General features: G+C 47.9%; 11 protein-coding genes across 11 annotated transcripts; 5 read left to right on the forward strand and 6 right to left on the reverse strand.

The window, feature by feature from the left end:
- Positions 1-352: 352 nt before the first annotated feature.
- On the forward strand, positions 353-6,513 carry EV420DRAFT_1315069 (multidrug resistance-associated ABC transporter; the record flags this gene model as incomplete). The annotated part of the gene is made up of 37 exons (XM_060468648.1): positions 353-614; positions 665-741; positions 791-1,081; positions 1,136-1,306; positions 1,357-1,370; positions 1,422-1,443; positions 1,497-1,531; positions 1,587-1,720; positions 1,771-1,792; positions 1,843-1,875; positions 1,923-1,952; positions 2,003-2,110; positions 2,158-2,264; positions 2,313-2,379; positions 2,432-2,500; positions 2,550-2,948; positions 2,999-3,049; positions 3,097-3,200; positions 3,263-3,363; positions 3,416-3,426; positions 3,473-3,709; positions 3,765-4,047; positions 4,097-4,186; positions 4,236-4,281; positions 4,339-4,433; positions 4,491-4,561; positions 4,616-4,805; positions 4,857-4,900; positions 4,956-5,160; positions 5,216-5,230; positions 5,278-5,535; positions 5,588-5,618; positions 5,668-5,805; positions 5,856-5,989; positions 6,042-6,121; positions 6,172-6,286; positions 6,341-6,513. Exons 1-37 carry the CDS (start codon positions 538-540, stop codon positions 6,511-6,513), a joined length of 4,128 nt encoding a protein of 1,375 aa, XP_060324592.1. The 5' UTR covers positions 353-537.
- A 117-nt stretch (positions 6,514-6,630) lies between these two features.
- EV420DRAFT_1278084 (uncharacterized protein) lies at positions 6,631-7,497 on the reverse strand (the record flags this gene model as incomplete). Its single annotated transcript, XM_060468064.1, has 2 exons — positions 6,631-6,981; positions 7,033-7,497. The coding sequence occupies 2 exons, from the start codon at positions 7,495-7,497 to the stop codon at positions 6,631-6,633; spliced, it is 816 nt and encodes a 271-aa protein (XP_060324593.1).
- A 1,834-nt stretch (positions 7,498-9,331) lies between these two features.
- Positions 9,332-10,006, forward strand: EV420DRAFT_1065912 (hydrophobin 2). Its single transcript, XM_060465606.1, has 4 exons — positions 9,332-9,585; positions 9,639-9,709; positions 9,766-9,853; positions 9,907-10,006. Exons 1-4 carry the CDS (start codon positions 9,430-9,432, stop codon positions 9,952-9,954), a joined length of 363 nt encoding a protein of 120 aa, XP_060324594.1. The 5' UTR covers positions 9,332-9,429; the 3' UTR covers positions 9,955-10,006.
- A 726-nt stretch (positions 10,007-10,732) lies between these two features.
- Positions 10,733-12,790, forward strand: EV420DRAFT_1065967 (major intrinsic protein superfamily membrane channel protein). The gene is made up of 10 exons (XM_060465607.1): positions 10,733-11,306; positions 11,354-11,477; positions 11,542-11,575; positions 11,632-11,690; positions 11,742-11,793; positions 11,845-11,984; positions 12,043-12,220; positions 12,273-12,360; positions 12,416-12,526; positions 12,579-12,790. The coding sequence occupies exons 1-10, from the start codon at positions 11,176-11,178 to the stop codon at positions 12,613-12,615; spliced, it is 954 nt and encodes a 317-aa protein (XP_060324595.1). The 5' UTR covers positions 10,733-11,175; the 3' UTR covers positions 12,616-12,790.
- A 2,092-nt stretch (positions 12,791-14,882) lies between these two features.
- Positions 14,883-16,246, forward strand: EV420DRAFT_1649388 (aquaporin; the record flags this gene model as incomplete). The annotated part of the gene is made up of 9 exons (XM_060478302.1): positions 14,883-15,013; positions 15,063-15,186; positions 15,257-15,290; positions 15,350-15,408; positions 15,460-15,511; positions 15,563-15,702; positions 15,761-15,938; positions 15,991-16,078; positions 16,132-16,246. The coding sequence occupies 9 exons, from the start codon at positions 14,883-14,885 to the stop codon at positions 16,244-16,246; spliced, it is 921 nt and encodes a 306-aa protein (XP_060324596.1).
- A 1,069-nt stretch (positions 16,247-17,315) lies between these two features.
- On the reverse strand, positions 17,316-18,283 carry EV420DRAFT_1576985 (uncharacterized protein; the record flags this gene model as incomplete). The annotated part of the gene is made up of 3 exons (XM_060474520.1): positions 18,165-18,283; positions 17,552-17,795; positions 17,316-17,428 (listed from the first exon to the last, which is right to left on the reverse strand). The coding sequence occupies exons 2-3, from the start codon at positions 17,793-17,795 to the stop codon at positions 17,316-17,318; spliced, it is 357 nt and encodes a 118-aa protein (XP_060324597.1). The 5' UTR covers positions 18,165-18,283.
- Positions 18,284-18,884: 601 nt separating this feature from the next.
- On the reverse strand, positions 18,885-19,094 carry EV420DRAFT_1244827 (uncharacterized protein; the record flags this gene model as incomplete). Its single annotated transcript, XM_060466672.1, has 1 exon — positions 18,885-19,094. A coding segment is annotated over one exon (210 nt), but the record flags the coding sequence as incomplete, so codon positions are not given.
- A 648-nt stretch (positions 19,095-19,742) lies between these two features.
- Positions 19,743-21,092, forward strand: EV420DRAFT_1649389 (putative aquaporin 4; the record flags this gene model as incomplete). Its single annotated transcript, XM_060478303.1, has 9 exons — positions 19,743-19,837; positions 19,886-20,009; positions 20,074-20,085; positions 20,145-20,219; positions 20,272-20,323; positions 20,376-20,515; positions 20,574-20,778; positions 20,834-20,921; positions 20,975-21,092. The coding sequence occupies 9 exons, from the start codon at positions 19,743-19,745 to the stop codon at positions 21,090-21,092; spliced, it is 909 nt and encodes a 302-aa protein (XP_060324599.1).
- Positions 21,093-21,300: 208 nt separating this feature from the next.
- Positions 21,301-22,606, reverse strand: EV420DRAFT_1649390 (uncharacterized protein; the record flags this gene model as incomplete). The annotated part of the gene is made up of 4 exons (XM_060478304.1): positions 21,301-21,764; positions 21,814-21,993; positions 22,043-22,378; positions 22,429-22,606. 4 exons carry the CDS (start codon positions 22,604-22,606, stop codon positions 21,301-21,303), a joined length of 1,158 nt encoding a protein of 385 aa, XP_060324600.1.
- A 31-nt stretch (positions 22,607-22,637) lies between these two features.
- EV420DRAFT_1066285 (adenylylsulfate kinase) lies at positions 22,638-23,773 on the reverse strand. The gene is made up of 5 exons (XM_060465609.1): positions 23,562-23,773; positions 23,424-23,509; positions 23,221-23,370; positions 22,961-23,165; positions 22,638-22,908 (listed from the first exon to the last, which is right to left on the reverse strand). The coding sequence occupies exons 1-5, from the start codon at positions 23,587-23,589 to the stop codon at positions 22,772-22,774; spliced, it is 606 nt and encodes a 201-aa protein (XP_060324601.1). The 5' UTR covers positions 23,590-23,773; the 3' UTR covers positions 22,638-22,771.
- Position 23,774: 1 nt separating this feature from the next.
- EV420DRAFT_1066284 (Creatinase aminopeptidase) lies at positions 23,775-27,787 on the reverse strand. The gene is made up of 15 exons (XM_060465608.1): positions 27,611-27,787; positions 26,617-27,552; positions 26,485-26,559; positions 26,274-26,436; positions 26,024-26,219; positions 25,835-25,975; positions 25,568-25,779; positions 25,354-25,512; positions 25,081-25,301; positions 24,915-25,026; positions 24,757-24,855; positions 24,586-24,700; positions 24,471-24,529; positions 24,292-24,411; positions 23,775-24,234 (listed from the first exon to the last, which is right to left on the reverse strand). The coding sequence occupies exons 2-15, from the start codon at positions 27,408-27,410 to the stop codon at positions 24,091-24,093; spliced, it is 2,610 nt and encodes an 869-aa protein (XP_060324602.1). The 5' UTR covers positions 27,411-27,552; positions 27,611-27,787; the 3' UTR covers positions 23,775-24,090.
- Between the last annotated feature and the right edge of the window lie 138 nt (positions 27,788-27,925).

Below are 27,925 nucleotides of genomic sequence, written 5' to 3' on the forward strand. Positions count from 1 at the left end.
CAGAGCACTCTCGAGCTGTACTAAAACTCTACTGATTCGCTTGTACTCAATTCGTATTGGATATTGTCGGAATTTCATAGGCAAGCTAAGTTTAGCAAGGCACCGGCTTACCCGCGTAGCTATGTAATTTTGCATGTGAAGCATGGCATCCAATCAGTGACTTTGAATTCGTGAAGCCTGACTTAGCAGTAAGTCCGTCCCCACCCCCTCTACAAACGAAAGTTGTAGCGCGCCGCAAACGAGGCTGCTATACTTCAAAGGGACCCCCTTTAATTAACTCCGATTTTTCGCTTGGTTGAAAAGATGACAAACACTGATCAACTCAAGGTTACCCTAACTTCCGTGGTGCCGTGTCCACGTATCATCTCTCCGAGTCCGATCGGCTACGTGATCGGTACCGGTGTATTTATAGAGAGTGAGTCAAGTGCCGAACATGCGAAGTAAACTCTTGCCAAGGACTATACCCATGGAACTTTCTGTGAGCTTTAAAAACTTTGCATAGGTCCACAATTTCGAACATTTCACTCGCCCGTCACAATGTTCAACCCACTGCATCCGCCTCCTTCCCCCCCTGCTTTTGCAGGTGACCATGTGTTACCAGAGGAGAATGCGGCGTTCGTGTTTGTACGCTGTATCGTCAATGTCTACTGAAATTGAACCACAGAATTCTTTCGAGGTTAATCTTCCAGTGGTTGGGCCCTTTTCTTACTGTCGGCTTCTCAAGGCCTCTCGAGAAAGAAGGTAGGGTTCTGGATCGTGTGAATCACGTATTATTTATCATCTTTTCTAGATTTATGGCGACTCCCCCAGAAACATACCACCGGCTCAATCACTGATGATGTAGAAGTTAACTTCTATTCTCGATGTCCCCCTGAACAACGGCCCGTTTCCCTTCGGCACAAATTTTCGGATGACACTGAAGATGCCCAATCCTCGAAGGAATCACTAGATGTTGAAAAGGCATCGCCTGGTACCAGAAAGAAACCGAGGCGAAGAAAATACGATTCATCTCTAACGAAGGCGCTTCATCGAACATTTCTTGTTCGATTTTGGTCAGCCGGTGTATGCAAACTAGCGGGAGGTAATTGACTATACAAATCATCATAGAAGGATCATATTCATCTTTGCTCTTCAGACACGTTGAAGACAGCTACACCTCTAGTGACAAAACTCTTACTTACCTGGCTGACTACATCGTATGAATACTATCGTCTGACGGACGAACAGAAGGCATCGGGAGTAATGGAACGTCCGAAAGGAATCGGTTATGGAATCGGACTTGGCTTTGCGATTTTTGTGATGCAAGGTACGACGACCCTAAGTTCATGTTCCTTACCATACTCACCTAGATCATAGAAGCTGCCAGTCTTGTACGGTAATATCTATGAAATTTCATAACTCTGCTCACTTATCCTTCACAGTTTACGAATCACTATATGCAGCGTACGTCTTCGTTCGTATTTCCATTCTCCAGACCAAGCTAATTCTAAAAACAGTGAGTATGACAACGGGTTTGCTATTAAGGACCGGAGTAAGTCACTGGCATCGCTCTCATGGTACTCGTGCATTGAGCCTTTCTTTATCAGATCATCGGGAGTATCTTTCGAAAATCCTTAAGACTTTCCGGACGAGCCCGGCTCGAGCATAGTGTTGGGAAGATTACAACCATGATTTCTGCAGATGCAAGTCGTCTTGACCGGCTCTGCATGTATATTCACAAGTAAGTCTTCTTGTATCGGTCACGTGTCTCATTGGCTGATTGTTGTATAGTGCATGGGTGGCTCCAATCCAGGTATTTATCGCTAGCTCATGCTTTCTATTGCTATTAAATACTGAGCGTAGATTGCGATTGTTATTGGGCTCCTCATCAATAACGTTCGTATGTTTCCTCTGTCACAAAATTCTTCTTCTTATAGAAACAGCTTGGGTATTCTGCCTTGGTTGGCCTTGGCGTACGCGTATTTCGCATCCCTTGCACACCCTCTCCTCATGCTTTTCATAGGTTCTCATTCTCAGTTTTCCTATGCAAGTATTCATTGGCCGTGTCATGTTTGACCTTCGAAAGAAGGGCGTGAAGATCACCGATGTTCGTGTACGGGGCACGACAGAGGTGCGTCTTGACCATTCTTTGCCACGGTCAACGCTGATCATTAGTAGGTTCTTCAAGGCATCCGACTGATAAAGTTCTACGCGTGGGAGGCTTTCTACTCGTTCCAAATCGGTAAACTCCGCCAGAAAGAAATTGGTATCCTCAGACAAGCGGCGTATGTAATCGTTAATGCTTTCGACTAGCAGCTAACGGATGCATCTAGGTTTGCACGGGCAGGGCTTATTGCCATCGTCACGTTTATACCTGTTCTTTCATCGGTCCTATCGTTTGTAAGTATTCTGCAGCGTGTCGAACATGATCTGAATGACAAGACAACTTTAGATCACTTATGGGCTTACTGGACATGATCTTAACATTGCCATAATCTTCAGCTCTCTGCAATTCTTTAACGTTAGTACCAGTATCCCTCCTCGTACTCGCCATTGAATCTTGTTTCCAGATCATTCGAACTCCTCTCATGTTCCTACCTCTGATTGCCACCGCCATATCGGATGCCTTAGTAGCGTTGGGCCGTATCTCCAAGTTTCTGACCGCCGAGGAACTTTCCAACCAATACATCGTCGATGAAGAGAGTAAACATGCCGTGGAAGTTGACGGGACCTTCACTTGGGAAAGTATAGAGCAGCCCGAAAGCGTCAAGCGTACACCTCCTCACAGCGGGAAACCCGGGAAGAAAGATAAACAGAAACCTGACAATGTGTTATCCCTCTCGAAGGCGGAGGTTGATGACGCTTCTTCGTATACGGCAGCTGACCAGCCGTTTGAACTCCAAGAACTTCAGATGACCGTACCTAAAGGAAGTTTTGTCGCTATCGTTGGCCGCGTAGGGTCCGGAAAGGTATACTGTCATGTTGCCGCGCTTATCTTCATCCTAATTCTAGCCTGTAGAGCTCGATTTTGCAAGCCTTGATCGGTGAGATGCGGCGGGTCAAAGGCGAAGTACGTCGTTCTGAATTATGTGTCATTACCTTACTGATGCCACGCAGGTCATTTTTGGTGGTTCAGTTGCCTACGCGCCTCAGACTGCTTGGATAAAGAATGCTACCTTGCGTGAGAACATCTTGTTTGGCCAAGACCTCGACGAAGACAGGTCAGGCACCTTCTCCGGTCGACTTTCATCCATCTTGCTCACTCCGATATATTGAAACTTAGATTCCAGGAAGTTATTAACGCATGTAGTTTGGAACGTGACCTCGCAATGCTTCCCCAAGGGGAAGAAACGGAAATCGGCGAGAAAGGAATCAATTTGAGTGGTACGTATTCCCATCTTCTTTTGGCATCCAATTAATCCTTATGTTCCCTTAGGCGGCCAGAAAGTGAGCTATAGACCATCATTTCGTATTTTTGCTGACACCAGCATAGGCCCGTGTATCCTTGGCTCGCGTTGCATACTCCCCTTCAGATATAGTCCTTCTTGATGATCCGCTATCAGCTGTAGACGCCTACGTCGGCAAAGCTATCCTGGATAATTGTCTGCTCAAGGGTCCACTCGCTTCGAAAACGAGGATTCTCGTCACTCATGCCTTGCACGTTCTAGATAAAGTGGACTACATCTACGTCGTCGACGAAGGCATGATTAAAGAACAGGGAACATTCGCGGTAAGTGCGTCAACATCATAGACAACTGCTTGTTGAGCGGTGAGCATACCGACAGGACCTTATGGACAGTAGCGTCATATTTTCCCGTATCATGGAGGAGTACGGTACGACGGAGATCGAGGAGGATACGACAGAGCCTGAGGAAATCGACGTCATCGACATCAAGGCAAAGAAAGCAAACACGCTGAAAGATAAGAAGGGAGTTCTCATGCAGACAGAAGAGAGATACACTGGCTCTGTTTCTTGGACAACGTATCGAGACTACCTGCGCTTTGCTGGAGGCATTATCTGGGCCCCGATTCTACTGTCCCTGCTAGTCTTGAATCAGTGTTCCCAAGGTCAGCACCCCCCTCACCCTATCCTATTCTCATTTATTCATATATGCAGTTGCAAACAACCTCTTTTTGGGTTTCTGGACAGGAGAAAGTATTCACGGATTCACCCAGGGACAGTATATGGCTGTCTACGCCGGTCTCGGTATGCCATAACATAGCTCAGAAACGGCCATTTTCTGATATAATTTCAGGTGTTTCCCAAGCAGTCTTTACTTTCTTGGTGACAGCAGGTTTTGCGTCAGTCTAATCTGAATTAATCTCCGCCTTACTCCCCCAACTAACGGTCTGCAATAGCATGGCTGCGCTAATTGCCAGCTTATCTTTGTTCAAAACTGCTTTGACAAGAGTCCTGAGGTCTCCGGTCTCTTTCTTCGACACGACTCCTATTGGTGAGATCAACGAATTTTTGTGGTCTTCGTAATCTTTAGCTCAAAATACATTGATAGGTCGGATATTATCAAGACTTTCGAAGGACCAAGACACTTTAGACAATGAACTGGCCACAATTCTCGCCCAGGTACTGTAAATCCTATACTGCAGCTTGATAACCGCATCTGATCACCTCTGACAGTTTCTTAACACGTTTAGTTCTGTCATTGGAACTATCGCCCTCGTCTTCTACACATTTCCGCTGCTTGGGATCATTTTTGGTCCTATGATCGTTCTGTACTACTTGGTGTCGATGTATTACCGGAGAACATCTGTAGAGACCAAACGACTCGACTCACTCATGCGTTCAGCTTTGTACAGTTCTTACTCAGGTCTGTGCTGATATCACACCATGACATGGAAATGCTGACAGTCCGTGTTAGAAACATTGACCGGTCTTGCGACGATCCGAGCGTTCCGTGAACAGGTATGACATGAGTTCTCGAGAATTATTAGCCGTCTCTTATTCTATATATTCTCAGGACCGTTCCGTAAGGAGCGCTGAATCCGGTCTCGATTTGGAGAACAGGGCTTATTACATGACAATTTCCATCCAACGATGGCTCAGTATCCGACTGGATATTTTCGGAAACATTCTCATCCTCGGGATAGCCCTTTTCGCCGCTGGCTATAGGAACACAGTCAGCCCATCCAAGATCGGGGTCGTCTTGACCTACACCCTGAACAGTAAGTCTCTGACTCGCTCACTTGAGGCGTCCTTTGTTTAACAAATTTTTTCCAGTCACACAAATTTTCTGTAAGTCGGCCCATAACTGAGAAGCATCCTACTAACGTGTCATTTAGCTGACATGGTGGCTCAATTCGCACAGAATGAGCAGAACATGAACGCCGTTGAGCGTGTGCTAGTGTATACCGAGTTACCATCGGAAGGGAATGACATTTCACCCGACAAGCCTTCCGCTGAATGGCCTGAGAAAGGCACTATCAGTTTTGAAGATGTCGATCTAGCCTATAGGGAAGGGTTACCACTCGTACTGCGCAGTGTCAGCTTCAAAATTAATCCTGGAGAGAAGGTGGGAATTGTAGGCAGGACTGGAGCAGGTGATCCCAAAATATCAGCAGGGTATACATTTATGCTGACCGAAATCGACAGGCAAGAGTTCCCTGCTACAGGCACTCTTTCGGTGAGCTTTCACTCCAGTCTTTTTCTATGTTAACTGAAACTTCCTGCAGAATTGTCGAACTTCAAGGAGGAAGGATAGAGATAGACAGCCACGACATCAGCAAAATAGAACTCGACACTCTTCGAGGCCGCCTGGCACTTGTACCTCAAGATACTACCATGTTCCTGGGAACCTTGCGGGATAATCTGTACGATACCTTTCTTGGTACAGTCTTTGTTATCGTCTAATGCCACATAGTGATCCTCAGGGCTCAAGAACGGACGCTGAGCTTATTTCGGTTCTCCAACGCGCGTGGCTTCTCCCGCCAGATGGCGTCAAGGATCCAGCCGCTGAGGCTAAATTCAGCTTGGATGCGACTGTAGGAGATGAAGGTAGGATCAATCAGTAATCTTAACGACGTGTATAACCGGCAAGCTTTTCTAGGGTCGAATTTTAGCGCGGGTGAGAAACAATTGCTGGCTCTTGGCCGTGCACTGGTCAAAAACAGTCGAATCATCATACTAGTAAGTTCCAAACGATCCTTGATGACAGACACTCTACTAACTTTGCTTAGGACGAAGCAACGAGTAGCGTGGATGTCGAAACAGATGCAAAGTTACAGAGGACGATCCAGACCGAGTTTTCTTCCTCGACGGTGCTTTGTATAGCCCATAGACTGAATACAATAGGTGAGCATCAAATGTACCAGAGCTGATCGCAAGCTCACAACCTTTCTTGAATAGCTTACTACGACCGTATCATGGTGATGGATGCCGGAGAAGTTGCAGAGTTCGACACGGTCATGAACCTGTTCGACAAGGAGGACTCCATCTTTAGGTCGCTATGTAATGAAGCAAACCTGCAACGGTCGGACATTGAGCGCATTCGGATAGATCACGGAAAGGCCGTCATATAATATAGATTTAGTAGCATATTCCACGTACTTTCTGGATACCATTAATTAGATATCTGCATTTTGCCTTCCATAACTTGAACTGCATTTCCCGCCAGCTCGACGGACAGCACTTTTCCATCAGACAGTGACGAACACTGTGATTTCGCTTCGTCGACCAATCTCAACCCCTTGTACGAGTCTGAAGCACCAAATGCCGTCACCATTCTGTTGTCCTAACCAGCCGCCCAATGCGCAAGTAGCCGACCCGGTAGCGGGGTCCTCGCAGTTCCCTTTGAACATTCGGGTCCGTATTGTCCCATCCGTCATTCGCACAAACGCGTACAGCTTGGCAGGCCCTCCCGCTCCTTTCCAGTCGCCTATATGCTCATCTGGTAAGCTAAACCACTGAGAATACAGCTGTAATTTTCCTAGCGCTTCAGAAGAAGAAAGCTCGAGCATGATGAAGGTCATTCCTTTGACGATAGATACCTTAAGTATCACTAAGAAGGACGGAAGATTTTTCAGAGGAATGAAACGTACCACCGGCTCTGCACCCTCTATGCCGTTAACATAGTCCTTTTCTTCCAAGGCAGGCTGTTTCCCCTTCAAGATATCGTTCAAGTACGGCACATGCACCTTGAAGTCGACAGGCACTTTCAAGCGCACGCCAGTCTCCTCACTGGATACCAGTACGTCCCCTGCTTTCATTCGCAATGTCATCTTGTCCTTGCTGGTTTTCGATAGCAGATAACATCCCGCGCCCACTGTAGGATGACCTGCAAAGGGTAGCTCTTGGGACGGGGTAAAGATGGAGATAGTGAATACAGCTCTAGAGTCTAGTTCTTGGTCGTGGATGAAGATTGTTTCCGAAAATTTGAATTCGCGAGCGATGAGCAATCTTTGTTGCTGCGATAGCTGAGATGGTAGATGGACAATTGCCAGTGGATTTCCCTGAAATGCCACCGTCGTGAACACGTCGAGAGTGGTATAGTGTAACGTCGTCATCGTGGTCGGGACGAAAGTTTAGCTGCAGCTCGTTGGCAGTGACTTCAGCAGCGGAAGAATAAAGACCGCCCTTGCCCTCATCTCTTGATACAATAACATACCGGTCGATGTCCAACAGTCGAGGCCGCCGCAGGATTCAAGATGGTCGATACGAATGGCGGTGAGAGTACGGAGACAACGATTCGGTCGCAATGTCACGACTCTTCTCGTTACCACCACCACCGTTGGCGCAGCTGATGGCCTAGCTTCATCTCTTTACCGCTATCTCGTTTTCGTTTCTCTCGAAGTATACAATTGCTAGCGGGGGACCTGCAAACCGAAGCCACAAGAAACGACCGCATACATCCAATACTTCTGCGACTTCGACCTCTTCCAACCGGTTGAATGGATGAGGATGACTCGGCAATGGTCGGTACGTTCAAAATCTCATTATTGATGCATTTTGGACTTTTTGCTGACGGCACAATAGTAGTACTGCACCCTTTTTTTTACCGTCTGCTCCGCCGCCACCACTGCGGAAATGCCGACATTGTCTAGGGTTCTCGTATCTTGAATATTCTCCAAAGGATGGTCCTATACGTGTACGGCTCCTTCCTAGGTTCTCGGAACACAATGAACTTCTTGAAGGGCCTCCATTCTCTCACACTGCCTGGAATGTCCGTCTAACAACCGTTCCCAATGCTACTACCTGTGAGCTCGAACCGGTGTAGAACAGCCAACAGAACTGCCGGAAAATCGTTGACTGCTCTCATAGCAACTGCTCTTCTCGAAGACTCGAAGAGGTGCTAGGTTCCTATAGCCCCGGAAGCTGATGCTGTTCTGAGTAAAGTGGCGGACGCTTACGAAGACGGTCTTTGCAACATGTATCCCCAACATAAAGGAACTCGGTGGCTGTTGAGTTGTACCATGAATTCGGTACCGTTGATCCCTCTTTGGGCGGGTGGATACGTACTTCAGCGTTCAGGGCGGACTGGACTTGAGCGCTAAGCCGCGTCTACCGCTTAATCTCCACGTCCTATGTAAATATCTTTGTTTCATTTCCGCCACTTCGTTTTTGTGTCTAGTACTTAGGGTCCTCCCTGTGTGTCGGGGTAAAGAGGAAAGGAGGTTATAGTGGGTGCAATCGGTACGTATCCCCGACTCGGCTTTCGGGATTCGGGCATTCAAGGATTCCCCATCGTGCATATGCGGTTGCGCTCGAATTTTGCGATGAAAGACGCCGTATCCTCCTCTGCGCCCCAATAATCATCTATCTACCTTTACATCACCCGGTGATTCAAAATTCATTACGGATTGAATGATCTAGAAATCCTCGTCGGGTATTGGTTCTGGTGAGTCCACTCCATTGTGATATTTGTACGTTGATCCTCAAGCCCCGACTCTTCTTTCAAGTTATCAGAATCGCAAACCAGTGAGCAACCCCTACCATCGGCAGTCCGATTTTTGGATCAGGGACTCGCTGTATTGTGTCTTCTTCGTAGGATGGCCCACCCTACCTGCCCACCCTTACGCATTGGTAGACCGAGGCCATGTCCGGAGGTTGTCGTAATCGTCGAATGCGTTAGAAGTGATAATGTCAAGCCCTTCATTCCTCCTTTACCTATCTCGTGGACTTTCGATTTTGGATCGAGAGGGAACTGCAAAGAATCATTTGCAAAAACGTAACCTGGCAGAAGGTATTCTTCGTCATGTCGAGCCGAAAAGGAAAACCGACGATTGCTCAGTGGACATAACATCCCGGCCTTTGTGGCGCTACTGCTCTCAAAACGTTCGGGCAGTCACTCATCGACGTCTGTCGATCGATAAATTTTCTTGAAAATAGTGGAGCTAATATTATCTCAGAGCTGAGGGTACAAAAGACGTCGTTGAATGCGAGACATAATCCTCAAATTTGTGCAGCATTCATCATCGAATATCTTGCGATCTTTCTAAATGTTCTCTCGTCTCTCAGCTGTCTCTCTTGCCGTTTTGGCTTTGCCTCTCCTCGCTGCTACTAGCGTGGTAATATCCAGAGAATCTACCAATACCACTGTATCCTGGGGCAAATGCAACACCGGATCCGCCCAATGCTGCAAGTCTGTGCAAGACGTACGCGTTTTTCCGTCTCAAAGTGATTCTAACTAATCGATATCGTTCATCAGCCTAAATCTAGCGCCGTTCAGGATGCCCTCGGTGTATTGGGGATTCCAATCGGCGGCATCACCGCTGGAGTGTAGGTCTTCTCGTGTAGCATATCTGTTCTTCTTGGGCTAAACTTGCTCTCCGCAGTGGTCTAACTTGTGACCCCATCACGGTCGTTGGTCTTGGTACTACCCAGTGTGCGAACCAGCCCGTTTGCTGTGACCAGAACAACTACGTGAGTATCAGGTTATCCTTCTCAGCAGAACCCAACGTTGACACAAACAACAGAACGGCCTTGTTGCTCTGGGCTGCACTCCCATCAACATTGGTGCTTAAGCCCTATCATGGGGGGTGGACCTATTGTTATTTCTTTCCTGGTTCATGCTATATCGTATACGATACGATACCCATTTATACCGCCTTCTGAGTCATCCATATACTCATTTTTTGGATCTTCCTCTTTTCGAACATGAAGAAGTGGCCAGAACATGGCAGTCCTGATGCCCAGCATGGAAGACTCCTCGGATCCTTGCCAACAATATTAGGTCTGTTAGCACAAGCGAGCTGAGCAAAGGGAGGTATATTGCTTCTAGTCCGATCATCATCCGCCTTGGACTTACCAGTACGGCTACCGTCCATGCGAATTCGAGGAAGGATGTCAGTTGGACCATTTCCGTCGACTACGGTACTACTAAGCACCAGCTTTTGTTCGACTCGAAAACATCTTGGTTTCTCTCTAGACAAACCACTCAAGAGTCACCGACATCAATAACAACAAAAATTATCCGCAAACCTAAATACTACAACCAAGGCACTTAGCTATATTGTCGAAATGAACGAGCATGACCATTGATGTCAGAAAAGAAGCATCAAGATTGATTTCAACTTTCATCAAAATACCAATTTAGGCTTATTGCACGACCCACTTCGTCGTAATCTTCGTGCATCGATGTTATCGATACTTCAGTGTTCGAGCACCTCTTTACTCTCACCGAGAGTCTCTGAGAATGCTATACGGCTGAATCTTCACAAAAGGAACCGATGCCGTACGCGTTACGCGACTTTGCGTCCACAATGACCCGACCGCGCCAAGTTGAAGCCGCCCTGACTCTGGTCTGTTGCCCCAGAGTCCAGGGACTATCACAATGCCGTTGGCCACCCCCTACACCAAGCCTATCCAGGTCACACAAAGCCTTATTTCTCGCGCGTGGGTTTCTGCGCAGAAAACTCTATGGGAACCGTTTTCTCGATCTTATCATGTGGATCCCTAACCGAGGACTCGTTCCTATTTGTATCGGTCCGCGCCTAGTAATGTCTCCGCATGGCGCCCTCGATCCGACTTTCGGTTGTCCTAAACTTGTTGCGAACGTAAAAATAACATATAGCCTCTCTCTCTGCGTCGACAGTTCGACTCAATCTTCCTGCATGAGAATGGTAAACGATATCACCCCTGCCACGAGGCCGACAGGACTAAGAGGGAAAAAGTCCCGGACGGAGTGTATATAACTTGGGGGAGCTAGTCTTTTTCGCTCAGAGTCAGTGTATCAGTCTCTTCCCATGTCCCGTTCTTCAGAGAAACTCGGCCAGTCCTCCGCCAGCTTGGGAGACATCACACCCATTGAGACCAACCTGGAGCCAGTGCCTATGCATGATGTCCAGGTTGAGCCCAATTGGTGGTGGAAGTATCGGTAGGCCCACCTCGTCAAGGATTCGGACGTCGACTGACTCGTCACAGCCAAATCCTCCGGGAACCAGCCGCTGAGTTCGCTGGTACAATGCTCCTTGTTATATTTGGGACGGGCGTCAACTGCCAGGCCGGGTTGTCCGCCAATTCAAGAGTAGCATCTTCTCCCAAAGGCGTGAGTAATTATCTCTATCTTCCAAAGAGAAAATGCGTGGTTACTCAACAAATCTTTATCATAGGACTGGGGATCAGTATGTTTGGGCTGGGGAGCTGGTATGTACTGATTCGGCATGTCGCTTGTCGTGCTTCTCATTCAATGATTTTTTTAGCTATCGCACTAGGCGCATGGGTAAGCGGTGGTGTGTCTGGCGGCCATATCAATCCTGCGGTATCTCTTTTTTCCTCACAGGTCTTGTGTGGCGCTAACTCGACGTTCCAGATTACTCTAGCTTTCGCTACATGGCGTGGATTTCCATGGAAGAAAGTCCCCGGTAGGGTCGTTTGACATTAACGAGATGAATCGTCATTTAATTTTGGCGCAGTCTACATCCTTTCTCAATTACTGGGAGGAATCGTTGGCGCGGGAATTGTTTATGCCAATTACTTCCACGCAATTGATATCGTGGAAGGAGGGCGGGGAGCCAGGACTCTACTCACCGCTGGAAACTTTGGTACAATCCCTGTAAGTGAATTCCTACTAACTGCGTAAGGTTTCTATATTCATTTGTTATTCCATCAAGCTCGACTACATGACGAATGTGTCCTGTTTCTTCTCCGAGTTTCTGGGAACTGCGATCCTTGTACTCGTCCTTCTTGCTGTCCTCGACTCGCGAAATGGCGCGCCTCCGAGTGGCCTCGTCCCTCTCGTACTTTTCGTGACGTTCCTCGGAATCACGGCTTCCCTGGGTATGGAGACGTGTAAGTAAGATCATAATTTACCTCAGCATGTCTCTTACAACCGTTGTCGCAGCATTTGCGATCAACCCTGCACGGGATCTAGGTCCAAGGCTTCTTACCTCCATGGTCGGTTACGGGAAAGCGGTGTACACGTTCAGAAAGTGAGCTCGTTTCACTGTATTGTATTGAAACATTCAACTGAATCTGTTTTTTTAGTCATTATTGGATTTGGTGTCCCGTTATGGCGCCAATCTTAGGCGCACAAGTCGCTGCTATGTTTTATGATGTATTCATATATCAAGGACACGAAAGCATTGTTAACAGGCGGTAAGTAACCTCTCTTCCGCCCTGCAATATTGACTAAGCTTGATTGTAGCAGCGGCAGGACCGGGAGGCGCACTGCGGACATGGTTTGAGTAGATGATATACGGTGGCTCCAGTCAGAACACCCGCAGCTATGGCTTGCACCAGAGGCGGTCATTATTTGTACCTCGTGTATGTTATAGGCCTAAAAGGTTGCCGAATTATATGCTCTTTGGCTCTTCCGGGAGTACCCTCATGAATTTACAGTCAATGCTTATTTGATCCGGGTGGCAAAATCCCTAGCTGGATTCATTGGACTTAACGCAATCGACACACTAGGGAAACTTCTTGTAGTATGAGTCAAACTTTAATGCAGAGTGCCACTTGCTTACCTCTTCAATAGTGACTGCGTCCTCCATGCGCCCGATGACGATTAAGTCAATGTCAGCAAAGTTGAGAAGGAGCTATCTCCCCAAACAGACAGTGCCAATGGTATCCTGTTAGGCTGTTAAGTTGTCTGCTTTGCTATCTGAGATGTGAACCAACAAAATTGCCAAAAATACCCTCTATAGAAAGCAACTACTACCCGGGGGAGCCAAACAGATTTTTTAATGTCTACTCGAGAGGGGAATGCGACATCTGTTCTCCAGACACAGCTACTCGCTCCGAACGCCAGTCCGTACTTGCGATGCAGCTACTTGCTCCGCGGAAAGCGCAGGAACGCTGACCGGGACCCTGCAAACACAATGTCGAAATGTTTGAGTTCGGAGTTCTGGACAGTTGAGGATAGCTGACGATGTTCGGGAGTTGGGACAATGGGAGTTTGATGGGAGTTCAAGATGTTTGAAAATGCGACCTGTGAGGACAATTCCAGGCCCCCAGAAGCTCCCACCAAACTTTGTCCGGCAAAAATCCGAAAATTGGACCTCAAATATGCAACTTTTGGGGCTCAAAATATGCTAACTCGGGCAAAGTCGCTTCGTCGGGCCTCCGGGCCGGAGTCCCGTCCGGAACCGGCCGTCTGATTCCACTATATCCGCCAGCACTGAGGTCTGTTTTTACCTGTATTCGACATGACTACAAATTTTCGTTGGAATTTTCCTGGAAAATATTGCGGAGAGGAGTCCGAAATCCAAATCGAGACTGATATTGGCTCAGATGTCAGGGCGATGGCGTCAGCGCCAGCCCAAAATATGCTAACATCCGGACAAAGTTCGACGCTGTTCGACGACATTTGGACCCAAAATATGCTAAAATCCGGACAAAGTTTGGTGCGAGCTTCTGGGGGCCTACAATTCCTTGCTTTATAGAAGTACACGGGGAGATCATGACACGAATACAGAATCAACGTTGTAAATGGGGGAGACGTAGCCTCTTAAGAATTATTTTTTCTAAAAACAGAAGAGCGTGGCTGGCAGCTACGAAAATTTTTTTGGGATAAGCACATGATCTCTGTCAAGTCTCCGACTAACCACCACGCAGGTTCACAAAATGGCAAGTCAGTCAACGGTATTAAACTTCTTTTTCCTCCTTCCTTCGGTGCCGGATGTCTATTGTTCTAGGGTAATGGGAGTTACTAAGGCCATATACAAACGCCTCTTAGGAACTTTTGATAGGCGCTCGGGTCATCTGAGAATGAGAGCTCAAACGTTTGGTCTGTCTAGGATGTTTGAAGGTACCGGTAAGGCTTAAGAAGTTTTCACTTTGGTCTCTGTCCGGTCTTGACGGTGCAAGAATACAGACGCACAAAACTCAATATGAACTCCGAATCTTGTTCTGGTCTTCGGTTTTGGTATCTTCCGTTAGTCCAGGAGAAAAGTCACTACCGGACGGTCCTTCTGCTGGGCTTCTATTGCAAATGTCCTGAGCTCTTCCCTCAACCGAAATTCATGCTCAAATGTTTTCCCGCCTCCAAACATCCTGAGCCATATTGTCAACCATCCTCACATGTACTCCATCCTCAAAGGTTTCAAAGCTACGTTTTCAAAATTCTCAGCTGCATCGTCAAGCATCCTGAACGTTCCTTCAATGTCCTGAGGTTCCGTTTTCAAACATGTCAAGCCTTTCCCCAAACATCTTCAAATGTTCCGGACTTCAACCTCATCTTCTTCCATCCCGACGTCGTATTCCCAAAGGTACATGCATTACCTGCGGAGTTACTAGCTATCCAGACGGAAGGAAAGAAGGAAGTTTTGATTAGACCAGGTACGAGGATGTCGCCGTCTCAAAATAGGCACACGTCCCGGACAGTTCAACTTCAGTCTTTCAACATGAAAAATGGTAAACGGCATCGCCCTTACCACGAAGCCAACGGGACTAGGGGAAAAGTCACAGATATAACATGGGAGGATTTCCAGAGTCAGCATATCAACACCTTCCCATGTCTCGTTCTACAGAGAAACCCCGCCAGTCCTCCGCCAGCTTGGGAGATATCCCGCCTACGGAGTCCAACCTTGAACCTGTGCCCATGCGTGAGGTCCAGGTTGAACCTAACTGGTGGTGGAAGTATCGGTAAGGCCACTTGTCAACCGGGCCTCAGACGTCGACTAACTTGTCACAGCCAAATCCTCCGGGAACCCGCCGCCGAGTTCACTGGTACAATGCTCCTCGTCATCTTTGGCACAGGCGTCAACTGCCAGGCCGGGTTGTCCACCAATTCAGGAGTGGCGTCCTCTCCCAAAGGCGTGAGTAATTATCTTCATCTTCTAAAGAGAAAGTGTGCGATTACTCAACGAATTTTCATCATATGTACAGGACTGGGGTTCAGTATGTTTGGGCTGGGGAGCAGGTCTGTACCGATTTGGCATGTCGCTGTTGTGCTTCTCATTCGTCACTGGTTCCGTTTAGCTATCGCACTTGGTGCATGGGTAAGCGGTGGTGTTTCGGGCGGCCATATCAATCCTGCGGTATCTCTTTTTCCCTCTCGAGTCTTGTGTGGCGCTTACCCGACGTTCCAGATCACTCTGGCTTTCGCTACATGGCGTGGATTTCCATGGAAGAAAGTTCCTGGTAGGGTCGTTTGACGTTAGCGAGATGAATCATCATTTAATTTTGGTGCAGTCTACATTGTTTCTCAATTACTGGGAGGAATCGTTGGCGCGGGAATTGTTTATGCCAACTACTTCCATGCGATTGATATCGTGGAAGGAGGACGTGGCGTCAGGACTCTGCTTACGGCAGGAAACTTTGGTACAATCCCTGTAAGTGAATTCCTACCGACTGCATAAGATTTCTATATTCATGTTTTATTCCGTCAAGCTCGACTACATGACGAATGTGTCCTGTTTCTTCTCCGAGTTTCTGGGAACTGCGATCCTTGTACTCGTCCTTCTTGCTGTCCTCGACTCGCGAAATGGCGCGCCTCCGAGTGGCCTCGTCCCTCTCGTACTTTTCGTGACGTTCCTCGGAATCACGGCTTCCCTGGGTATGGAGACGTGTAAGTAAGATCATAATTTACCTCAGCATGTCTCTTACAACCGTTGTCGCAGCATTTGCGATCAACCCTGCACGGGATCTAGGTCCAAGGCTTCTTACCTCCATGGTCGGTTACGGGAAAGCGGTGTACACGTTCAGAAAGTGAGCACGTTCCACCGTATTGTAAGGAAACATTTAACCAAACCTGCTTTTAGTCATTATTGGATTTGGTGCCCTATTATGGCGCCAATTCTAGGCGCACAAATGGCTGCTATGTTTTATGATGTATTCATATATCAAGGACACGAAAGCATCGTTAACAGGCGGTAAGCGACCTTTCTCCCGTTCTGTAATATTGACTGAACTAGATTGTAGCAGCGGCAGGACCGGGAGGCGCACTGTGGACATGGTTTGAATAGATGCATGGTGGCTCCAGTGAGCGCACCCGCAGTTATAGCCTGCACCAGATGCGGTCATTATTTGTATCTCGTGTATGTTATAGGCATAAAATGTTCCCGCATTATATGTTCCTTAGCTCTTCTGGGAGTAAGTACCATCATGAATTTATAGTCAAAACTTATTAAACAATTGGTATGCATAAGCTAGTAATAATAAGTATTTCTGTTCACACGTTATTTTCGATCCAATAAATTTGTGGTTATCGAACCTTCCACTTTGAATGCGATTCTAACGATGACCAAATGACGACATCATAGGCGTAGACAGTCGAGTAGTGTTTTCAAGGTGGTGCATCTAAAATGAAGCTTATAGGTGGATTAATGGTAAACAGAGTGTAAAATAGATGTATCTGACATCCATTGTGAGGCCTTGAAGGAAGGGAATGGACAAGCATCAGAACTGGCTGTGAAGGTGCAAAACGTTTCGAAGTCCCGAGTCATAAAAAGCGTGACCCGCTAAAACGAGTCTTTCGACCTCTTTCGGCGCTTTCGCCTGCTGGCAAATGTGAAATTGTGAAAAGCGCAGCGGCGGACGAAGCGCTGGCTGGTAAACGAGCTTAAATTAGTATCCTCCCCCCTCACAAGCAGTTAGTTTATCACTCGTTAAATTGAGATGTGCATCACCATTGACTTCATGTATTCAATCCGAGCACGTATCCATATAATTCAACGAAGACCGACCTCCCACAAGTGAAATAGAGGTTAGAGGTTAGAAACCCGGTATGCGGTCCCAATAAGGAACACCGGGGGTTCTGTGCCGCCACATAATGTGTCACAGACCATAGCAGTACCGTGCCGCTGTGATATTCACCAGGTGTCAGCTGGGAACCGTTCAACCTCACAGGTTTAATACTGCCATAGGGACAAAATCAATTCAAGTAAAATCAACGAGTACCCTAAGCAAGGTGACAACTCCGGGTCAAGTGTACTAATATGATTAGCTAGCAGATTTCCAGAGTGATTCCGGTGCGACGTATATCGCTGTCGCTCCAAAATCCTCCAGTACATGATGTACATATTGCGCTAATCTCGGCTCCAAGGGGGAAAGCTGCAACTAGCATGCCAAACGGTCATCAAACTCCAACACATCCCATGCAGCACAAAGGCTCGGAGACAATGCATGCGCGTCAGCGATGAATAAGCGGCGAAGCTCTACCAGTCCTGGAGCAATTGTAACGGAGCAGGGCATGTACCTCATCCTCAACGGCGATTTTGCAAAATCGACACAGCCGCCATTCTCGAGGGATTTTGGGGCGATAGCGTTCCCCCCAACGAAGGACCTCGACGGCGAGGATATGCGATGATACGAACAGACGTGTGAGAGCCTTGCGATGAGCGGGAACGATGGTTGTGAGATAAGTACGACGGTTCAGCGTTCTCCGACGTGGTTGCAAATCATGTACCTCCAGAATGTGCCTCATAGACAGTCTAAGAATGGCACCTTTCACCTTAGAGTCGATTTCCTCATTTATGGCAGCCAGACAAGCAGATTCCACTGACGCAATCAATGCGGTGACTGTCTCCTCAGCCAGATCGTTATGCACCAAAGTGACGGTGGGAGCGAGACGGGCGAGTATCCGTTGAAGGTCCCCGAACCAGGACGGTGAACGAGTCTGCCGTAAAGTGATGGCCTCTCACAACGCCAGATGTGCGTAATGATCTTCTGGCAGACCTAAAAGATAATGAAGATACCGAAGTGCAAGGACAAGGCGCCGATAATACAGTGGCATCACTCCTGTAAGCATAAAGGTTAGGGAGGTTGACATCGTCTGCAATGTATTCATGCCCACCAGTCTCCGCATGTATAAAAGCCAGAACCGTCTTTGAGTAGACACTCAGCAGATATCGAAGATAAGCGCTAGAGGCATGACGTAGTTCTCTGACACCCCTAGATCCACATCAAGAACAATCTCGCACCCTGCTATAAGATAAGGGTCTATTTTCGCCATATATAGCGCTATCCCTTCCTTCACCGGGAGTGAACCGACCCGATTTTCTATCCGAGAGAAGATGACGTCCTTCATGACCTTAGCCTGAGATCCCTTCACTTTATAATGCTTGTCATACACATAAAGGCATGACGAGTCGAAGCGGATGCCAACAAACTTATGTTCAGTCACATAGGAAAGAGCTTCACCCGCTACCGTGACCAAAGGGATCGCCTCGGGTGCCAGGGCAAGAGACGTCCACAGATGAGTTTTCGGGACGGATATCTTCATAAAGTTCGTTCGGCACCACTCACTAAGGTGGTTTAGGGCATGCTGCAATCCCTCCGGTGACAGAGATATCAATGCAACATCATCTGCATGCTCAACGTGAGAAATATGCACTCCGCTTCAAATTATGTCGTCTGGATGATCAGGCACGACGAAATCAGAGAAATAGATGTTCCACAGGGTAGGCGATAGTGAGTCGCCCGCAAGGACACCCAAGGCAGACGTGAATATACTCGAGCAGGATTGACCCACTTCGACAACATATTCCATGTCCCTGTAGATGTGACGGATCCAATCAAAGATTGGACCACCGACTCCAAGACACTGCAACTCAAGCCACAGGGTAGAAAGGTCTGTAGAGGGAAATGCATTTTCGAGGTCCACAAATGCAACATAGAGGACCCGGCCATTAGCATGAGCTCGATCAATCGCAGTACGAAGTATGAAGGAGTTATTGTGTGTCCGATTTCCACGTCGAAAGCCATTCTGTGATCGGGGGAGAATAAAGAGCCGCGTTAACATAGCCGGCGGAGATGATCACGTGATCGGATCTCCTCCTGCCTTGCAGTACTAGTAGTACCATCACGTCTGTACCGTCGCTGATTCCTAGAACGACGACGCGTTAACATATATCAGGAGAAAAATGAGCGAAACCTCAGTTCTCTTCACCCAGCCACCCACACCAGTATGAATATCTTACCTCACAAGTGGCTCGCTGACTGCTGAGACGAGCCATATGCTTAGGGTTACTTTAGCGCTTGCGCATACGACTCGACTCACCACAGGATCCCTGACGAAGTCAGTACCCTCCTTCTCCATCACAAGCAGTTAGTTTCAAACTCTCACTCATTAAATTGAGATGTACATCACTCACAACATCGTGTAGTAAACAACTACCGGTGATCTCTAAAAGTAGAACAAGTAACATAGAAGCGCCGTGTGAAAGTTCGGATGAAAGGAAGGAGGTAGGTTTTCAATGGACCAGGTACGAGGATGCTGCATTGTCAACATAGGCGCGCGTCCCCGACGGTTCGATTCACGACATGAGGAATCATCACCCTTACCACGAAGCTAACGGCACTAGAGAAAATGCGACAAGCATAATGCATATAACATGAGAGGGCTTCCAGAGTCAGCATATCACATTTTCCCATGTCTGGTTCTGCAGAGAAACCCCACCAGTCCTCTCACAGCTTGCGAGATATCCCGCCTAAGCACGACGACCACAATTTGTGGTGGAAGTATCGGTATGCTCCTCTAGTCAAGGCTCCAGACGTCAACTAATAAACAAACAGCCAAATCCTCCGGGAACCTGCCGCCGAGTTCGCTGGTACAATGCTCCTCGTCATCTTTGGCACAGGCGTCAACTGCCAGGCTAGTTTATCCACCAATTCAGGAGTGGCGTCCTCCCCCAAAGGCGTGAGTAATTATCCCTGCCTTCTAAAGAGAGAGTGCTCGATTACTCAACAAATCTTTATTATAGGACTGGGGTTCAGTATGCTTAGGCTGGGCAGCAGGTCTGTACTGATTTGACATATCTGTCATGCATCTTAGTCAACGATTCTTTTAGCTATTGCACTAGGGGCATGGGTAAGCGGTGGTGTTTCTGACGGCCATCTCAATCCTGCGGTATCTCTTTTTTCCCTCTCAAATTTTGTGTGGCGCTCACTCGACGTTCCAGATTACTCTAGCTTTCGCTACATGGCGTGGATTTCCATGGAAGAAAGTTCCCGGTAGGGCTGTTTGACATTAGCGAGATGAATCATCATTTAATTTTTCGTACAGTCTACATCCTTTCTCAGTTATTGGGGGGAATTGTTGGCGCGGGAATTGTTTATGCCAATTACTTCCATGCGATTGATATCGTGGAAGGTAGGCGTGGAGTCAGGACTCTACTCACCGCTGGAAACTTTGGTACAATCCCTGTAAGTGAATTCCTACTAACTGCGTAAGGTTTCTATATTCATTTGTTATTTCATCAAGCTCGACTACATGACGAATGTGTCCTGTTTCTTCTCTGAGTTTCTGGGCACTGCGATTCTTGTGTTCGTCCTTCTTGCCGTCCTCGACTCACTAAATAGGGACGAGATGGACGGGAGGGACGAGGCCATTCGGAGGTGCCTTCTCGTCCCTCTCGCACTTTTCGTAACGTTCCTCGGAATAACGGCTTCCCTGGGTATGGAGACGTGTAAGTAAATTATATGTTAAATAACTCATCACTTTTTTTACAATCGCTTTCGCAGCATTCGCGATCAACCCTGCGCGGGATCTAGGTCCAAGACTTCTTACCTCCATGGTCGGCTATGGAAAAGCGGTGTACACGTTTAGAAAGTGAGTTCGTGTTACCGTATTGTAACGAACCATTTAACCAAACCTCCTTTTAGTCATTATTGGATTTGGTGCCCTATTATGGCGCCAATTCTAGGCGCACAAGTGGCTGCTATGTTTTATGATGTATTCATCACCTATCAAGGACCCGACAGTATCGTTAACAGGCGGTAAGCAACCTTTCCCGTCCTCGCAATATTGGACTAAGATGGGTTAGCAGCGGGAGGCACTCTGCAGATACGGTTTGAGTCGATACATGGTAGTCCCAGCTACGGTCATAACATATACCTCATGTTGAGCATGAAAAGGTTCCCAGAACATGTTGCACGTACAAACCGATTTTCAAATATAATCCGAGATATATACGACGAGTTATACACGTTTAAACTGCAAACATGAAATCTTCAACGTCATGATCCAACTCCTTGACCAGGGGACCTTCAGCCGGCTTTTTCACCGTCGGCTTGACATTCGTGGCGGAAGATGTACGCCCAAGAGGAGCGATAGGCTTCCGCACGACGCGCAACTGTGTACCCCAAGCTGGTCGAGTTGGAGCTGCTCTTGACTGCGTTGAAGCCGTAGTAATAGACTGTGACGTTGTTGGCTGTGAAGATTTGGCAGGAGCCACTGGTCGTTGACGAACAGAAGCCGCCGTTCCAGGCCGCGATGTGGCTTTTCTGGTGAAAGCAGCCGACTTAGATCTAGCAGATGATGCTGCCCCGTTGCGAACGGAGGGATTAGGTGTTGATTTGGTCATGGATGCTGTCTTCCCCATAGTTCGTGTTGTCGTGGTTCGTGAAGACGTTGAGTTGGGCTTGCGCATTATCTTCTTTGAATTGTCATCTTCTGACATCCAGGTTAATAGTAATGCGTTAACATGACGTTAAGGACACACCAAGCTCTGGAAGAGGTAGCAATCTATCCCATGCTGTCATACCCAAATCATCGTCCTTTACCTCTGGCAGTGGTGGAGGCTCGTCTTCATAGGGCGGCGCATGAGAAATCTCACGAAGAGTTTTCCCGACAGACTTGTAATCAGGAAAGTCAAATTCAAAAGGCGGGACATAGGGCATGTCTGAAAGAAATCAGAGTCAGGCAGAAGTTTAAGAGTTGAGCAAACTAACCTAGGGTATTAGGCGGCATGTACTCAATCTCATCCAGATCATCCTCCATTACCAGCTGTTGTACTACGAGCTCGGGAGATCCTATGCTCACATCGCATTGCCAAGGATTTCCTGTGTTAACGGGGGTCTCGAAGCTCTTTGTGGCACTCCTGGGTACACGAACGTGCCGCCTGAGAGAGCTGGGTCGAAGAATGGAGTCGGGCGATGAAAACTTGTCAAAATTGAAGGTGTAGGGCGTTTGGAACTGTACATCGGTACGATTTGGAAAAGGCGTCTTGTCAACAAGTGGCCGTGATGGTGCATGTGTCGTCAGTTTTCCCTGCGTTCCCTCCTTATCTTTGGCAGAAAAGTAAGATATAAGTGAGAGCAGGACAACGCTGACTCACTGAACTTCCCTCCGTTGAATGGCGTTTGCAGGAGCGTGTTCTTGCCTTTTCCATGAACAGTCGCCGGGCCTCTGTTCGCGTTTTCGTTCTGATGGATAACACGCCCGGGAGTCTTGGCTAGTATTTGTCGCTGCCCGGTGAGGTCGTTGTTTCTTGAGATTGGACGGGAGGTCAACATGATGGTGGTGGCAGCAAGAAACCCGTTCGGCAATTCCTCGAAGTCTAAATGAACGTCACGTGATCGTGGCGAAAGCCGACTAAATCCGAAAGCTCTCGAAAATCGCGAGTGCTACTTACTTATGAGTACAAACTTCTACTTGTACATGTTATATCTAACATCTATCTATTCGGATATATACCCTTTGCCCTTCAAATAGTCGGTAATAATTCGGACACTCTCCGCGACATCCGTTGTGGACGTGTCAATGTGAATTTCTGGTTTCTCCGGAGCTTCATACGGTGCAGAAATCCCGGTAAAGTCTACAGCCAATTTTTGAGTGTGCTGTGAAGAAAAATTTTGGCTGCAACTCACCCTTGATCTCCCCGGCGCGAGCTTTCTTGTATAGTCCTTTGGGATCACGCTGCTCGACAACATGAAGGGGTGCATCGACGAATACCTCAATAAACGGTAACGATGCCTGCTCGTGTATTTCTCGAGCAAACACTCGGTCGGCGCGGTACGGCGAGATGAAGGCCGTAATAGCAATGCATGAAGAATCTGCAAACAACTTGGACACCTATCCCATCCAGACCATCAATACAGATATCTCGAACGAGAATAGAAGGACATACTTCGCTCGTACGGCGAATATTCTCGTTCCTCGACTTCTCGTCAAATCCCAGATCTTTGTTCAACCCGAATCGAACGTTATCACCATCGAGGCGGTACGTGAACTTGTGTAGATGAAGAAGGTGTTGCTCTAATGCACACGCGATGGTCGACTACAACGAGCGTGTCAGCACACAGACATCAAATGGTTGCGCGACGACCGTACCTTTCCACTAGCACTCAAACCCGTCAGCCAAATGGTCGCGCCCTTCTGTGTGAGGAGACTCGTTCGCTCTTCAGCAGAGACAGAGCCTGGAACGCGAATCAGTCTTCAACAAATCCACCGAAGAAAGACTGGTCGTACCAGGGTGGAAAGTGATGTTCGTGGCCATCTTGAGATGTAGAATATTCGTGTTGTAACGAAGTATTGCACCGTTACAGGGCTTTTATACAGGACATCAAGGACCAGAAAAAAAGCAGTTGGTCATGGTTGCATGTGCAGAAAGGAGGGCTCGTCATTTTGTCACCATAATTGCACGAAGAAAGTCACGCGCCTGACAAAGCAGACGCGTCAATCAGAATGCAATATAGCAACAATACGAATACTTGTCACGACTCGGGACTGTTCATCAAGATATGTACACAAAACTACATTCATCTTGAAGAAGCTACTAGACATGCTGTACAACATCTAACATACGTAAGTGAAAAGGGTGTCCAGCAAGAGTATTAGAGGGGAATTCCAAGAACAGTTAGATAGAGAAGGGTCATCCTAAATAAAATGATATAGATAGGTAAGTAATCCAAGCCGTTATATAGATCCGAAAGCATATGTACAGTGAGAGGAGATTCCCAGAGAGTGAAGGAAGAGAGATAGAAGAAAAGCCGCTGCGTTAACCCCAGTCAACAACCAGACCTCCAGGACCCGGAGCAGCAAGGCCAATTTCACGCTTGGATTCACGATCCATCCATCTTAGTGCCCGCTTATCATTCTGCAGCAGAGGCTTCAGTTTCTTGAAACAATCAGCATTGTGATCCTGTCAAACGATAAACGAATAGGTTTCCAGCGTGGGTACACATGCGACTAGTCGCACCTTTATCCATGCTCTCTCTTCCTTGGTCAGCATGCTATCCTTGATCATGCGCGTCTGTATAGGGACGCAGGTCAGTCGTTCAAACGAGAGCCAAATCGGGCCATTGAATTCTCCCCGGGTCTATACAAAGGGAGAAATTAAAATGATAGTCATGGGAAAGAGATGGACCCAGAACTTACCGTGACACGACGCACAGCGAGTGCCGACTCAATACGAATACCCCACTTCCCGTCATTGTCTACGTGAAAAATCAATCAGTCATCCGTCACCCGAGTATGATTGATCACGACTCACAAAACCCAGGTTCATTGGTGACGACATGTCCAGGTATCAAAGGCACATTACTCGAAAATCCTTGCGGACCCTCATGCACGGTCAGGAATGATCCAAAGCCGTGACCGGTTCCGTGCTATCGCCCCACCGCTGTTAGCACTGCATTGTGAACTTGGGTCACAAACCGCTTACCAGGTAATTGTAGCCTTCCTTCCATAGGGCTCGACGTGCCAAAACATCTAGTTGACGGCCAGATGTACCTTCCGGGAACACAGCGGTATCGATTGCAATCTAGAGATAGGAGCATGAGGACATTTCCTTAATTATAGAAGCAGACTCCAAAGACATACATGGCCCTGCAGAACCCTTGTGAACGCTTCACATTGCTCCACGTCTGGTCGACCAAAGTGTATGGTTCGAGTAGTGTCACATGTCCCGTCTAGATACTGTCCTCCCGAGTCGCTAAACGATATGTCAGACTCACGTGTCTGTTTGCGAATAAAAACCGGAGCTCACTTAAGATACGGAGTGATCTTGTCAATCATTCGTGCTTCTGACTTGCGAGGCGAGTAATGGGGAAGAGCAGCGTTCGGTCCGCTCGCGGAAATGTTCTGGTAAGCAAGGCCCATGAAATGCTCCTGTTTCCTGCGGAACTCTGTTAAGCGTTGTGCGGCTTCCCATTCTGTGATATCGTAGCCGGCGTTCAGCTTGTCTTCGAGCCAAGCCAAGAACTGGACCTATTTGTATGCGTCAGTCGGAAAAGACGAAAACGGATAACGGTAATCGCACGTAGGCAACCCCATCCCGCGTGTATGCTCTTCTGAGTCCCTTCAACTCTGTTTCGTTCTTAACGGAAATCATGTATTCCACGTGCGACGGCAGAACACTGCACCGGTAGTGCGACAGCACAAGCGAGATAGTATAAGAAGACTGCGGTGATATTATAATCTGCGGTACCGCTTCAATTCACCATGCAAAGTCCCAAATGGAAGAAGCGTCGTACCTTGCCTTCACCCCATTCTCTCTTGCGCAGGAAGGCCCAGATTTCGCTGTAGTCTCGCCGCGTTACCTTTAATTTATCCAAGTAAGAGGCGATGTTTTCAGGTACTTTGGATCCCTCCAAAAATAGGATAGCGTTATCAAGTCCGATGAAGAGATATGCGTGGAAAAGCGGATTGAATGGTATATCTGAACCTCGGAGATTCAATAGGTAAGCTGTAAGAAAAAAGGTCAAGGAAAACACGTAACCGAATAGATGAATGATACGCACCTATTTGAGGCAAGGCAGTAACGAGCGTCCCAACTTGATATTGTGATGGCTTTGGCTCAGAGCGAGAGTATGAAGGGACATCAGGAGGCTGGTTTTTGATCCACGCCTGCACCTTGGCAATCTTGGAAGAGGCTTCTTCGCCTAGCAAAAGACTGAGACACAAGCGTGCCGCGCCAAGGATAAACTTACCTGAATATTGTATTGGCTGCTGGAAAACGGGCTCTTTCGACCTAGTGGGTTTGCCTTTCCATATCAAGTCGATAAGGTTCTGAACAGGATACACCAATTTCCCTCCCATTGGGTTAATCTTGGAATTAATAAGCATAGCCTGCTCGTACGGCAGCATACGTCCGTCTATGCCAATTCTTGAACTCTGGGCGTGAGCCTGTGCAAGGTCACCATGGTTATTAGAGAAGCGTGTCAAAACGGAACCACTTACCACAAGCCAATCTATCCAATCTTTTGGCTCCCCTGAAGCACCGGCGCGAACCAGCTTCCAATTTGCATCCAGTTGCTCTGATGCTTGCGTCCAATACCGAGAATCAGTGATGAGGTAACCCTCCGTCTTAGAGACGATGGCCTGTCCCGAAGATCCCGAAAATCTATCCCACGTCAGTTGAGATGTCAGTTGCGAGAAACAAAAAACGCACCCTGAGATGTATTCTCTTCGTTTGTCGCTCTCCGCCACATATTCAGACCCATGAGCATCTTCGTTTGGTACAACGCTGAGTAAAGAGGACATACTGAGCTGTAATAAAGTGGAAGAGTAGTAGCATACGCACTAGAAATCCAGTTGTTCTTTCTCCATCTGTTTCCGTAGCTCCGCCAATCTCTCCGACGTGTGCACAACATCCCGCAAAGAGTCAGCGAAAGTGTTTTTACGTTCAAGCGCGGACCCGACAAGTGTACTTGAAGAATCATTGACTCCGCGGGGCCTTTCGAAGCCTTGACTGCGGCCTGAGTGATTCGAATTCGAACGATGCGCTGATTTGCTGCGGTGTGTGCTTTGCGTGTTCTGGGTGTTCTGAGTGTTCTGGGTGTTCTGGGTGCTTCGACTCGCCTGCGTCGATTGAGAGTTCTGGCGGACGGGAGGCTGGTAGATTGGAAGGTCGACAGAAGGGGTCCTCGATCGCTGCGACTGTGACATTTCCCTGGCAAGCTCCACTTCCTTCTTCTTCCCCAATCCCCACCCATATCCCCATCTGTTAGACAGTGTTGACTTCTTCGTGCCCGTCATCGTGTTTGAACGCTGCAGGCGGCCACTCTTGCCCGACTTTTCAAGCGGAGGGAGCTCCTTGGGGACATCATCGTACTTCTCGGAATCTGTTACGAAGGTGAGGTTGTCTACGGAGGCAGTCATGGAAGATGAGGTAGATCTGGAAGCTGTTGAAGACCTGGAGGCCGATGTAAAGGAAGCCTTAGAATGTTGTGACTGCGACCTATCCAGCTGTGATGCTGATCCAGCCATTGGCGGTACCGACATGCTCGAAAACGAAAGCCTCCGTTTTTCTTTTTTCGAGCCAAAAGGAAAGCATACGGGAGGGGGCGGAGGAGGAGGCGGTGGTGGTGGCGGCATGATGGTGGTCGAGAGGAAGAAGAGGGTATCGCTTGGCCCTGAGGCACTTCTGGTAAGGTGTCAATCCAAGTCCCACGAGGACAGCAAGAAAGCGGGCCACCGAAGCCAAGTCCAAACCCTTCCAGCACGGTAACGTAATCCTCTGGAAAAGGAAAACACATCAATGATTACACGTGATCACAGCCTAGGCTCGGGCTCACCAGATCACCTCTCGGACGTTCTGCCGCTTTACCTTGCGTTCACAATCCTAATCATTGGATGCTTTTATTAATGCAATGACAAGTGGATCCCGTTGGCGTGACATCCAAAGATTCATAGAGGAGAATTCCTGAAAGGTAGACCTCTAATAATAATTAGAGAGGAAGGCCGGAGTTTGGCAACTGGTTAGAACGATCTAGGAGCGACATTCCAGATGCTTCCGCTCGTCGTTCACATGCCTTGCAGCTCCTGACTTCCCCTCGGGAAATGCGCAGTCAAGGTATAAGAAACCGCCAATTGAAACATCGGCATCCAGG

This window comes from Desarmillaria tabescens (assembly GCF_030435595.1).
Source record: "Desarmillaria tabescens strain CCBAS 213 chromosome Unknown EV420scaffold_60, whole genome shotgun sequence".
Taxonomy (NCBI): domain Eukaryota; kingdom Fungi; phylum Basidiomycota; class Agaricomycetes; order Agaricales; family Physalacriaceae; genus Desarmillaria; species Desarmillaria tabescens.

Bases quoted from the DNA above. Each gene is read 5' to 3' on its own strand.
- EV420DRAFT_1066285 (XM_060465609.1), bottom strand. From the start codon at position 23,589: ATGGCCACGAACATCACTTTCCACCCTG. The intron at 23,371-23,423 runs GTACGGTCGTCG...CGCTCGTTGTAG, and splicing joins GTTTGAGTGCTAGTGGAAAG to TCGACCATCGCGTGTGCATT. The intron at 22,909-22,960 runs GTGAGTTGCAGC...AATTGGCTGTAG, and splicing joins TCGCGCCGGGGAGATCAAGG to ACTTTACCGGGATTTCTGCA.
- EV420DRAFT_1065912 (XM_060465606.1), top strand. From the start codon at position 9,430: ATGTTCTCTCGTCTCTCAGCTGTCTCTCTTGCCGTTTTGGCTTTGCCT. The intron at 9,586-9,638 runs GTACGCGTTTTT...ATCGTTCATCAG, and splicing joins GCTGCAAGTCTGTGCAAGAC to CCTAAATCTAGCGCCGTTCA. The intron at 9,854-9,906 runs GTGAGTATCAGG...CACAAACAACAG, and splicing joins GCTGTGACCAGAACAACTAC to AACGGCCTTGTTGCTCTGGG.
- EV420DRAFT_1066284 (XM_060465608.1), bottom strand. From the start codon at position 27,410: ATGCCGCCACCACCACCGCCTCCTCCTCCGCCCCCTCCCGTATGCTTT. The intron at 26,220-26,273 runs GTAAGTGGTTCC...GACCTTGCACAG, and splicing joins ATTGGATAGATTGGCTTGTG to GCTCACGCCCAGAGTTCAAG. The intron at 25,027-25,080 runs GTGAGCTCCGGT...CATATCGTTTAG, and splicing joins AAGATCACTCCGTATCTTAA to CGACTCGGGAGGACAGTATC.
- EV420DRAFT_1065967 (XM_060465607.1), top strand. From the start codon at position 11,176: ATGTCCCGTTCTTCAGAGAAACTCGGCCAGTCCTCCGCCAGCTTGGGA. The intron at 11,307-11,353 runs GTAGGCCCACCT...GACTCGTCACAG, and splicing joins AATTGGTGGTGGAAGTATCG to CCAAATCCTCCGGGAACCAG. The intron at 11,794-11,844 runs GTAGGGTCGTTT...ATTTTGGCGCAG, and splicing joins TCCATGGAAGAAAGTCCCCG to TCTACATCCTTTCTCAATTA.